This window comes from Anabas testudineus, chromosome 2 (genome assembly GCF_900324465.2).
Source record: "Anabas testudineus chromosome 2, fAnaTes1.2, whole genome shotgun sequence".
Taxonomy (NCBI): domain Eukaryota; kingdom Metazoa; phylum Chordata; class Actinopteri; order Anabantiformes; family Anabantidae; genus Anabas; species Anabas testudineus.
This window is the reverse complement of record NC_046611.1, coordinates 33,942,761-33,956,014: the sequence shown is the minus strand read 5'-3', so window position 1 is coordinate 33,956,014 and position 13,254 is coordinate 33,942,761. Positions and strand designations below refer to the sequence as shown.

At 39.2% G+C, this 13,254-nt stretch overlaps 1 protein-coding gene across 1 annotated transcript in view; it reads right to left on the bottom strand.

Annotated features, from left to right (window-relative positions):
- Window positions 1–13,254, bottom strand: part of adarb2 (adenosine deaminase RNA specific B2 (inactive)) — a 181,178-nt gene that overhangs the window by 17,003 nt on the left and 150,921 nt on the right. The window contains exons 5-6 of the mRNA XM_026364444.1: window positions 5,372–5,540; window positions 4–155 (exon numbers count right to left, since the gene is read on the bottom strand). Of these exons, the coding sequence (XP_026220229.1) occupies window positions 4–155; window positions 5,372–5,540 (321 nt within the window). The remainder of the gene's footprint in view (window positions 1–3; window positions 156–5,371; window positions 5,541–13,254) is intronic.

Genomic DNA, 13,254 nt, shown 5'->3' with positions numbered 1-13,254 from the left:
TACTGTCAGCTGTGATTTCATAAGGCGAGTTGAGCCTCCCGTCGCCACACGGTGACGTGCTGATGTACATGTGGAAATAGACATTTTCTCTCAACCTGTAACTGCACTCCTTGTGCCGCACAAATATTGACTCCTCCCAGTCTTCTCGCCTTTTACTGTGGTGAAGAGAAAGAGAAAAGGCACAGAAAAAACAAGAAACAAGGGAGAGTGATGAGAAAGGCAGGACCATTCATCACAGCTGAGAATAGAAGAAGAAGAGACGGAGAGAGATGGACACTGTCTCTCTCTCTGACTGTAGCCCATTCTCCTACTGTCACACTCACTCCTAGACATTACTCAGCCTGTCCAAATGTCTAAGGGGAAACACAGACTGCCCTTAGCTCAAATCATATAATAGTCAGTTAGTTAGTTAGAGTTCACAGAAAGAAAGTTTAGAATAAGAAACACTGATCTGCAATGAGGCTTTTCTATTACTTGTGGCTTCTGAACTTACAGCAGTCACACCCAGCCCACAGTGTTCTTTTCTAACACTAAAGGCAAAGTGGGAGCGAGTGACCTACTGAGACAGAAAACAACTAAATTAATTTCAATGAATTATATGACAGCAGCAGTGAACAGTGTGAGCTTGTGCTTGTTTTGCATCTGTTGCGGATATATGGCAGTAAACGCACCAAGGTAAATGTTGAGGTCCAGTATCTGTCTAGATCTTCCTCACACAACAGATTCACACTGAATGCATGATAGAAAATGCTAATAGGAAATTATCTCCTCAATGCAGAGCTGACCAACACAGTGCATCTAAACGGACTGACTAATTTTGATGGAGGTCTGACGTGTGCACTACACAGTTGCAAGAAAAATCTGTCAACCCTTTGGGATTACGTGGAGTTTAGCATGAATTGGTCTTAAAATGTGCTCTGATCTTCATCTAACTCACAACAATACAAAAACACAGTCTGCTGAAAATAATAGTACACAAACATTATATGTTTTCATGTTTTTATTGAACATAACATGTAAACATTCACAGTGCAGGGTGGAAAAAGTATGTGAACCCCTAGCCTAATGACTTCTCCAAGAGCTAATTGGAGCCAGGAGTGAGCCAACCTTGAGTCCAATCAGTGTGATGATATTGGATGTGTTGCTGAAAGCTGTCCTGCCCTTTAAAAACACACACCAGTCTTGGGTTTACTGTTGCAGCACTGTTGCCACTCTCCCTAGGCGTGGTTGTCCTGTAAAGATGACTGCAAGAGCACAGCGCAGAATGCTGAATGAGGTAAAGAAGAATCCTAGAGTGTCAGCTAAAGACTTACAGAAATCTCTGGCACATGCTAACATTTTTGTTGACACATCTACAATAAGGAAGACATCAAACAAGAATGGAGTACATGGGAGGACACCACGGAGGAAGCCATTGCTGTCCAAAAAACAATATCGTTTGAGGTTTGCAAAAGAGCACCTGGATGTTCCACAGCACTACTGGCAAAATATTCTGTGGACAGATGAAACCAAAATTCAGTTGTTTGGAAAAAACACACAACACTATGTGTGGAGAAAAAAAGGCACAGCACACCAACATCAAAACCTCATACCCACTGTAAAACATGGTGGAGGGAGCATCATGGTTTGGGGCTGCTTTGCTGCCTCAGGGCCTGGACAGATTGTTGTCATTGATGGAAAAATGAATTCCAGAGTTTATCAAGACATTTTGCAGGAAAAGGTAAGACCATCTGTCGCCAACTGAAGCTCCACAGAGGATGGGTGATGCAACAGGACAATGATCCAAAGCATACAAATAATTCAACGAAGGAATGGCTTCAACAGAACAAAATACACCTTCTGGAGTGGCCCAGTCAGAGTCCTGACCTCATCCCGATTGAAATGCTGTGGCATGACCTTAAGAGAGCGATTCACACCAGACATCCCAAGAATATTGCTACACTGAAACAGTTTTGTGAAGAGGAGTGGTCCAAAATTACTCCAGATTGTTGTGCAGGTCTGATCTCCAAATACAAGAAACGTTTGGTTGAGGTTGTTGCTGCCAAAGACGGGTCAACCAGTTATTAAGTCCAAAGGTTCACATACTTTTTCCACCCTGCACTGTGAATGTTAACATGTTATGTTCAATAAAAACATGAAAACATATAATGTTTGTGTACTATTATTTTCAGCAGACTGTGTTTTTGTATTGTTGTGAGTTAGATGAAGATCGGAGCACATTTTATGACCAATTCATGCAAAACTCCACTTAATCCCAAAGGGTTCACACAATTTCTCTTGCAACTGTACATTATAGTGACGGAAATCACTGAATGGAAATAAAAGTTACATGATAAAATAGGACATTTCTAAGTCAAAGTCTCCCCATGATATACTGCTCCTCACTACTGATATGACAGACAATGTTAACATCCTGCATATGTAAAATGAATAACCAGGTTATGTTCTACATCCTCAGCATGATTAAAACCTGGATAAGATAGAACAGGGCTGTTCATACTCTCTCAATCTTAATTGATGAAAACAGAGCAGACCAAATTATTGTTTTATCATACAATGACATGTTCCAAATGTTCCTCTTTAACTGGATTGCTGAGCTGTGCATTTCTATTATAGGATGTTCAAATAGCATCAGCAGTATGCCCATGAACGCACCTTCAACAGTGTCAGCACATGTTCAGGTGACATCATCTGATTCGAACAAATGATGCCAATCCGTTGTTACTTCTGTCTTTGATATAGATCATTTGTCTCTGAGCGCTTCGGAAACGCAACTGACCTACGCTCTGTTTGATCCCTGAATGCTTCACACACAAATTAAGTGAGAGTGAGGGCTGGGAGCTGACCAGTATGGAGATGTACATCAAGTGAATATAGCCTTTGCTGTTGCATGTTAGTGCAGTAATCTCTCTCTCTCTAGTCTTCATTTTTTATTTTACCTTATAGTCCTCAATTCATAGGTATTCAGGAACTACTCACATTGACTCATTCCGCCATCCCTACTCACTTTTCTCAGTACAACATTGTTGAGTGTTCCTATTATATCATAAATATAGAGTTTTTTTTAAGTTTCTTTTCCAACCATTACCACTAAGTACCTGCAGTGTAACATAGTAAATATCTACTACTCTGGCCCATTGTTCCTGCTGTGTGCAATGGCTTTCACTCCCACCACAGAATTACATATATAATATATTTAAACTATGCATCACAATGCAAAGTACGGCTGCACTCTTTATATAACCCCTCCTCTGTCTCCAGTGTCCTTTTCATTCAGTATAAATGTGGCAGTTCTGGCATTTTGTTTGGTCATTTCATTATGAGTTATCTTCCCATTAGCCATTTTACTCAACCGCAAAGGATCCGTACCTGCCATCCAGCATTGTGCAAGACAAAAAGTCAGTTCTGTGTATGCAAATATGACATTCAACAATCTACACTTCTGGCCACTAATCTGATGAATCAGCCTTGCTATCGAGTTCCTTGGGGAGCTCAAAAACATTATATATGCTTGTGCACTGGAGTCAAAACTCATCTAGACTGTCTCTTGATACTGGTAATAATCTTGAGGAGAGCTTGTGTGCACCGGAGCACACTGTACAGGTTGCACAAAATAGATACACCAAATATAGTCAGAAACAGAAATAGGCCATTGAGACTTTCAGCTAAACCAGAGTGTGTGCTTAGATAACTGGGGTTGACAGTGGACATACAATACATGTATGGCTGGCTGGTTATTAAAACGCCTCTGGTGCACAAAGTGATGCTGTTTGCATATGGAAGAGATGTAGAATCCTTCATAATGGCAGCAGGAGGTTATAAAAAATGTAGAATATGATGTAATGCATGGAAACTGAAGTAAAAACTGAAGTGTACACAGTTAGTTTAAGCACGTGGATATTACTCGTATCGGGCTATTAGTTCAGTTTGGGTGGAACCTCACCGTCTATGTTGTGGGAAATGGTCTTTAGTTTCTCCAGAATAGAAAAAGAACAAGAATGATGAGTGACACAAGGATTTACTGTTTAAAATATGATCTATTAAAATGAAGAGCTACATTTCTATGCTTTCTAAAGAAATCCTTTTGGCAAGAAAGACATGTTGGACATACTTCTGGTGGCTCTGTTGCTGGATAATTTAGTTTTTACAGACCCACCTCGGAGAAAGTACATAAATATTGTAGAATATGCAGTCTTCAGCCTCATGCTGTGCCCCTCACATAGAAGACTAATCCAAGGCATATCGTCATTTTAGCAGCTTATTTTGGATCATTGGTCCTTAATAAATGATGAAATGCTACCTTGTGGTGCATCTCTATAGAGTGATGTGATATTTTTTGACCTGATCCCTCACATAAACTCTGGGTGCTCTGTTGTAGAAACAATATCTGATCCACGCTAATCCAACAGTCTTTTCGGACAAATATATATTTTCATATAATTAATATCTGAAAATTACATTATAAGTCAATAGATCATGAGATAACCATGGTCTGTTATCTGGAGATAAACAATTTTTTCTGATGTGGGAACACCGGTAAAGACAACAGGTGCTGGTTACTTTACGATTTTCACAAAACATACGGTATGTATGTATGATCATCTTATAAAATGTTTTAAATTGTTTTAAACCACCAAAAATAACGATCCAATCTAATATTATTTCTTATCTATAATATTTAATCATGCATAGTGAGTACTTTCAGTACCTGAAAGGTTATGGGACATTTGGCTTCTGTGGTTGTAAAGTAAATCAGTAAATTCTTCTGTTACAAAACAATTATAAATTATATTAGGTGAAGCAGTTTCAGTAACACTGCAATAAGCATTTTTATCCACAAATATCCAGTTTTAATTATTTTGTTTAGAATCTATACGAAGAATAGTTCAATTTGTCCCTAACTTATTTCATTTTCCTAAAAATACTTCTACAAAGGAAATTTGGAATGCAAGACTTGTAACATTACCACAGTGGTGGAAATACTTCTTAAACCACTGTAGCTGTATGCCCACAACTGCATATTGTATATATATATTGTATAGATATAACCAAATTAACTAATTGGTTTGGTTGTTTTTGTGTTATTTTTTGTTGTGAGACAGTTCAATGCCTAAAATCTCAGAAGAAAGGAAAGACAAAGCCAATATTAAAGCATTCCAGACTGCCAATCGCCACCCAATCAACTGCCAATCGACCTCATAGCAAGTATTACCTGTTTCAGTTTCTTGGGATTGGGGGTGTAAATATCACAAGGCTTTTAAAGCCTCAGACAATACATATGCAATTCTCGACAAAAGTCTGTGTTTATTGACCCTCAGGGGGATCAATAAAGTATATAATTTAAAGATACAGCAGAAGTTAGATCTATTACCTCAAGAAGAGTTCAAGTTGAGAGTAAAGGAACCGGAGCAGAGCTCTGCGAGCTGTGACTTCAGCGTGACAGTCATTGACCACCTGTCCCTGATCACTCAGGTACTCCCCGTTGATACACTTGGTTCCTGTGGATAATGCCACCACTTGGGCGTGCCTCAGGTCCAGCCCTGTTGGACAAATATTGTTTCTGTGAGGTATTTTGTCATCATTAAGAAAAACATTCATACAGGGGAAACCAGACAAATATGAAATTAACAAAAAGCAGCAGTGAAAAGCCAGAACACTTATATCATATTCATATCATATTCATAATCAGTATACAACAATCACGACAACATTAAAACTACCTAGTGGTTTTAATGTTGTAGTAGAAAGGGCTCAGCATGAAAAAAACGTAATGCTGGCCATGATCGATAAAATATGTGTCAGAACACACAGTGAATCACAGTGTCGGGCTGTATAGCTGCAGACCTGTCCTGTCCACCAACATTCAACCCACCAGCTAGTGTTATGTTGGGTTTGATTAGTGTAGACTCATTTTGAAACATATTTAAGAATGTAATTAGCCAGTTAATCCATATTTGTCTTTAATCTATCCTGTTATTATGTTCTATTACATTTGGGCCTGAGGTATAAAATTTAAAATAATACTTTATACACATTACATACATTTTAAAAAATACAGGAGCAGCTGTCACAAGACCCTTTTCCAGACTCAAGTCTTGGAAAAGGGATACATTTACATCAGTAAGGTCATGCTCATGCTTCCTCAACACTCTGCACACTGTCAACTTGGGTTAGAAAGGAGTGAATATACTGTACAGCACATTTAGCATAGTTGTGTTTTTTGTTTTTAGAGTAAAGCAAAGTAAAATACAATCAAGGTATTGAAATAAGATACATACATTTTGCTTGTAGTATGTTTTAAAATGTAAGTCAAGATAAAATGAAATCAAGTCAGTTACACATTGATAGAATAAAGATAAATAGAAAAATCTTGCATGAATTGCACGAGTGAGCATCTCTTCATAAGCTCCTGTCACACCACATTTGACAGGATTAGCTGAAGCCAAGGAGCCTTTTGACTCAAAGACCAAGGTGGCCAGCAGGTGAAAGACTTTAACAGAGTTTTATGACAATCTTGATTCTATACCTGTCATCATTGATTCCCAGAAATACCAGGCCATTCAAAGATTTAAGTAATTACTTCTGTCCATAAATTAAACCTCGGTGATTGTCATTGGACTTTGTAGCACAACAATGATCCCAAACACACCTCCAAGTCAACCAAAGCTAGGTTGAGAAAAAGATCCTGGAATTTCCAGGAGTGGCCCTCTCAGTCACCCGATTAAAATCCAACAGTTGCAGCACGGAAACCATTAAACATCACTGAGCTTGAAGCTTTTGCAAGTGAAGAATGGGCAAATATTTTAATCGATGTAAGAAGCGTGTCAGCACTTACTGAAAATGTTTGTTAGAAGTCCCTAAAAGCTAAAGGATGCTCCACAAAGTTCTGAAGCTGGGGGAGCAAACACTTGTTAAAAGAGTGACATTTTTTATTTGAACTTCAAAATCAACTGCATGTATTAATGTATATATTTTTAGTTTGTTATTTACTGTCATTGTCATTGTCTAAAGTGGATACTTTAGAGTAATGTCTTTTCAGGTGAGGGCTTTGAAAAATATTTTGAATATTCAGCATCTCTGTTGCTGCTTTTATGTCCACCTGAGTGACCTTCCTCTGTCATAATAATATTTTACAGAAATTAATCATCTAAGAAGCAAACCTTGAATGTGGAATCAAGTTTGTGAAATACTGTATAAACATGAAAGTTCTAGGATGCAACAATTGAAAAAGTACTAAAACCCTTTCTTTACTACTTGCTACTGTCTGTGACATGCAGAACCTTGGTTCCAGATAACTCTGATAGTATGATCCCAATGTGAGACATGAAACAAATTCTATGAAAAAGATCACAAAGTCATCTTGTCTTGTGCTGGTTTTTTCTTTTCTCAGTGAGGAATCAGGGCAGTTCAGGGCCATGTGAGGGCCCGGCTGACTGACAGATAGACAGAGGTGATGTGGGGGGGAGTATGGATCAGCATGTTAATGGCATGCCATTCCTTCCTTGGCTGCCACAAATCTCTCCCATCGTCTCTGAAAGTCAGGCTTCGCTGCCTCCTGGCAGACCTGCAGGCACCGCCGGCCCGGCACATGAGCTTTTATCAGCCTCGGCCCAGATGGCACTGCAGAGGGAGAGTCCTGACACCTCCACTGATGAGGGAGAGGGAGGAAAGAGAAGGGTAGGGGAGAAAAAAGGTAAGGGAGGGAGGAGTTTGTGTGGGCAGAATGGAGAAGAAAGGAAAGTCTGGCAGATGGGAGCAAGTTCAACTTTTCTCAAGAAAGTCAAGTTGAACAAAATGTATGTTTAATCTATGGATCTATTATTCTAAGAAAGAAATTATCCAGTTTGTGTCAGGAAACATGTTTTGTATATTTCCTAAAGGGCAGAAGACAGAAGACGTATCTGTATGAGAAATGCTACACTCTAGTCAAAAGCATGACAAAATGATGAACATCTTTCAGAGACCTGTACTCGAATCACATTTACATCCACAACACTTGACTCTGACTTAGAATAACTCTAGGAGTCTTTGAAGATTGGAGAGCAGATATCCCAGCTCTCCTGGAAATCTGGGAATCTCCCACATTTTACATTTAGTCATTTGGCAGACGCTTTTATCAAAAATGACTTACAAGGTACAAGGCAAAGGCAAGGTAAGCGTAAGGAGGTAGGCTACAGCGAGGATTCAAACCCCAGTCTCCCACATTAGCTAAGCTGTAGTGGTAACATTAATGCCTATCCACGGTAGGCATTAATGTTACCACTACACTATCCAGCTGCAACTCCCTGACACCTGTAAACTATGCACAGCCTCAGATATTGGATATACCTGTATATGTTTTTTGTAAGCTGGGGTGTCTGCATAGGGCACTCAGTGTGCCATTGTCTACCTTGTGGAGATCTATGCATCCCTCAAAGGATATGCCTCTCCAGACTATCACTAACCCACTACCAAATTGGTCATGCTGAACGATACAGGCAGCATAACATTTTTCACAGCCTCTTCAGACCCTTTCATGTCTGTCACATGTAGGGTGAACCTGCTATCATCTGTGAAAAGCACAGGACACCTGTGGCAGACTGACAATTCTGGTGTTCTATGGTAAATGCCAATCGAGAACCACAGTACTTGGCAGTGAGCACAAGGTCCAGTAGAGGACCTCATGAAGTGTGTTTCGGATTGTTTACTCAAAGACATTCAGAGACACAGAGACACACCAGTCGCCTGCTGGAGGTCATTTTCCAGTGTTCTGGCAGCACTCATCCTGTTCCTTATTGTACTAAGGAGCAGATATTGGCCCTGTTGATGGATTAAGGACCTTCTGCGGCCTTTTCCTGCTCTCCTACAGTAACTGTCTCCTGGAATCTCCTCCACACTCTTGAGACTGTGCTGGGAGACACAGCTAACCTTTTGGCAATGGCATGTATTGATGTTTTATCCTGGAGGGGTTGGACTGCCTGTTCAACCTCTGTCTGAGTCCAGGTATCACCTCATGCTACCAGCAGAGACACTGAGACACAGCAGAGAATGCAAAACTAGTGATAAAACTGTCAAAATGATATGGAAAACCCAACAATCCCATTTGAGCAAGCTTTAGGCAACAGTGGAGAAGAAAAACTCCCTTTAGAGGAAGAAACCTCCAGCAGAACCAGGCTCATAATGGGCGGCCATCTGCCTCGACCGGTTGGGGTGCGTGGAAAGAGAAGAGAGAAAGGAACAGCAGCAACAAAAACAACAACAAGCAGCAAGAACATTGGGCAGGTCAACTGGATTCTGGAGATGTACAGCTCCAGGCCGAGGATACCTGCTGAAAATTACAGAGAGAGGGAGACAGAGAGGAGGAAACACAACTACAGGAGAGAGAAGACACAAAGTTAATGACATGAAATGGTGGACTTTGCATTGATAGAGGAGAAAGGAGAGAGGAGAGGAGCTCAGTTTATCAGTTCCCCCAGCAGACTAACCTATATCAGCAGAACTGAGGGATAGTTCAGAGTCACCTGATCCATCTCTAACTATAAGCTTTATAAAAAAGGAAAGTTTTAAGTCTAGTCTTAAATGTGGAGAGGGTGTCTGCCTCCCAAACCTGAACTGGGAGCTGGTTCCACAAGAGAGGGGCTTGATAGCTAAAGGCTCTGCCTCCCATTCTACATTTGGAAACGCTAGGAACCACAAGTAAACCTGCAGGCTGAGAACAGAGAGTTCTGCTTGGAAAATATGGAACTATGAGGTCTTTAAGATAAGATGGAGCCTGATTATTAAGTGCTTTATAAGTGAGTCAGAACTCTGGCTGCAGCATTTTGGATTTACTGGAGGCTTTTTAAGGAGTTATTGGGACATCCTATTAATAATGATTTACAATAATCCAGTCTGGAAGTAACAAATGCATGGACTAGTTTTTCAGCATTGCTTTTGGACAGGATGCTACTAATTTTAACAATGTTTCTCAGGTGAAAAAAGGCAGTTCTAGAGATTTCTTTGATGTATGAAGTAAAGGAGATATCCTGGTAAAATAACCTCTGTCTTGTCTGGATTTAGGAGAAGGAAATTGGAGGACATCCAGGCCTTTATGTCTTTTAAGCATGCTTGAAGTTTGACTAATGGATTAGTTTCTTCTGGTTTCATATATAAGTATAGCTGAGTATCATCTGCATAACAATGCAAATTTATGGAGTGTTTCTTAATAATATTGCCTAAGGGGGACATATATAAAGTGAGAAGAATCGGTCCAAGCACAGATCCCTGTGGAACTCCATGGCTGAGTTTGCTGTGCATGGAAGATTCATCATTAACATGTACAAACTGAAATCTATCTGATAGATACGATTTAAACCACTCTAGTGCTGTTCCTTTGATCCCAATGACATGTTCCAGTCTGTGTAATAAAATCTGATCTATAGTGTCGAGTACAGCACTAAGATCTAACAAGACGATCTAGTAGTCCATTGTCTGATGCTAATAGAAGATCATTAGTGACCTTTGCCAGTGCTGTTTCTGTACTATGATGTACTCTAAATCCTGACTGGAAATCTCCGGGATGGGATCTAAGAGACATGTTGATGGTTTAGAGGAATTAATTACTGAAATTAATTCAGAATGATCTATGGGGAGGAAGCAGTCCAAGTATGAATGTGGTCTTACAGATGAATCTAGAGTTGTTGTACAATCCATGTCGCATGCAGGGAGGATCTGATCAATTTTTTCTCTAATAGTTATGATTTTATTTGTAAAGAAATTCATGAAATCATTGCTGCTGAGAGTTGAGGGAAGTTGAGGGAGTCTAGGCTCAACAGAGCTATGACTCTTTGTCAGCCTGGCTACAGTGCTGAAAAGAAACCTGGGGTTGTTCTTATTTGCCTCTATTAATGAGGAGTAATATGAGGTTCAAGCTTTATGGAGGGCTTTTTATATATTATTAAACTAGCTTTCCAGGCTAGGAAATATTCATCTAAATTTGGATTTGTGAATTGTACCATGAACTAACTTCCTCTGATTTCCTAGCTTCTTTCTCAGAGTAGCAACAGTATCAAGTATTGTTCCGAGTGAAGCAGCAGTACTATCAACAAGATAGTCCACTTGTGCTGGAGTAACATTGAAATAACTGCCTTCCTCTGTGTTGGTACATGGCTCTGAAATAAAAGATGGAATCAGTTCCTTAAATTTGTCGACAGCATTTTCACATAAACATCTACTGTAGCGAATCTTATCCGTAGGTGTAGTAAAGTTTGGTACTGTAAATTCAAATGTAATTAAAAAGTGGTCAGATAAAAGAGGGTTTTGGGGAAAAACGTTTAAATGATCAATTTCAACACTGTCAGAATAAGAATAAGAAAAATGTCAGAATAAGATCAAGGGTGTCATTAAAACAGTGAGTGGGTTTATTTACATTTTGGGTAAAACCAATGGAGTCTAATAGTGAATTAAATGCAGTGTTGAGGCAGTTATAATCAACATCTACATGGATATTAAAGTCACCCACTATAATGACTTTATCTGCACTAGGAACTAAATCAGATAGAAACTCTGAGGATTCAGTTAAAAACTCAGAGTAAGAGACAGACAAAATAAGTCTATTTGATGGTTAATTATCAAATTTTCCACATTCATTTTAGTGACTTCCGATTGGCGTAATCGGGCGTCATTAACTCCTGTGTGAATTATAATTTTACTGTATTTACGTTTATCCTTAGACAGGAGTTTCAAATAGGACTCGACGTCGCCTGCTCTGGCCCCGGGAATACACTTCACTATGGCCGCTGGATTCTCTAACTTCATGTTTCTTACTATAGAGCTGCCAATGACCAGAGTGGGTTTCTCAGCTGGTGTGTCGCTCAGTGGGGAAAATCGATTAGAAACATGAACCTAAACATGACTTTTGTTGTGGGTTGACGTTATTTAAATAAACTGAATTGAATTAATATAAAATTTTTTAAAAATCGTCCTCGTGGCCTTAATACTTCTAATACTATCAATTCAGGATCTTTTGTTTTAAATATTAAAATTAAATAACACATTGGAGTCTAGGTTTAACTAGTTGCACTGCTGCACACTAAACATAAAATATTTGTTACTAAACAGTACTATAAAATCTATATGTTGTGATATCAACTATTGACATTTCTCTGTAACCAGTACACCCCAATTTATCTGAGTGATAAAACAAGTTCAAAAAGGTAACAGACTCTCCTAATTTCATTCTCCTTGTTTTTTATTGCTGTTCCACGTTGCAATTGTTTGGATCAATTTCGCAGTAGATAATTTCTGCTGCACTGCTTGCTACCCCGCCATGAAATTGGCACTGAGGTTGCCTTCAGTTTGCAGGAGAGAGGAGAGAAGGAGAGAGGACGAGGAGAGATGAATGAAACAAACAGAAAACTTTACGGGTAGTGTGCTGCTTTTGAACCAGGAATAATCAGCTGCATCAGAGAAATTAAAAACAATGGTCAGGGAACAAAGAGTAGAGTCACAGGGCTGAGGCACTTAGACACAAATACATATATCTGTTGATTACTGGGGATTAAACGATCCCACACACCCTCTGTCAGTTAACATATACACCACAAACTGAGACATGGAACTACACACAACTGCACTACGGAACAAAGATGTTTTGTCAGGTTTTCATTTACCATGAAATTCTAATGCACATGAACAGGACTGCACCACATAGTGACTGCTGAAGCTGGACAACAGAATTTTATAAAATAATTTATTTTAAATATGGGATTTTTTATGAATCACATTTAAATGACTAACATTAAAAAAAGTGACTAAAATCTTACAAAGTAAAACCATATCAGGGCATGAGAGATGCCCGCTTGTTAATTTCTGTTGGTAAACTTCCTGTAAGAGCAGTAGTGCCATGGATGTGCTCTGTCAAAACTAAAGAGTGTGTGATGATTAATTGTTAAGAAGAAGGAAAACAGCAGCACCTCCTCCATGGACTGTCACAGCACAGGAGCTGCATCATGAAGTAAATGAACTGTGATGAACAGTGACCTATCCTTTTTTGTGAATGCAGAAGAAGAACTTTGAACAAACAGAAATCACTGTCATGGCATCTACTGGACTTGTGACATGCTCTAATTTCAATTAGCTATTACTATTTTAAGAGAAAAATACACTTAAGGCTCAATAACTAATTACTACTTAGTCTGGAATGGAATGGCAAAATATAATGAAGTAACACTGTATATCATGAAATATCAAAATACTCTGAAAGGGGTGATTCAGCATAGAATGTACACAGTACAC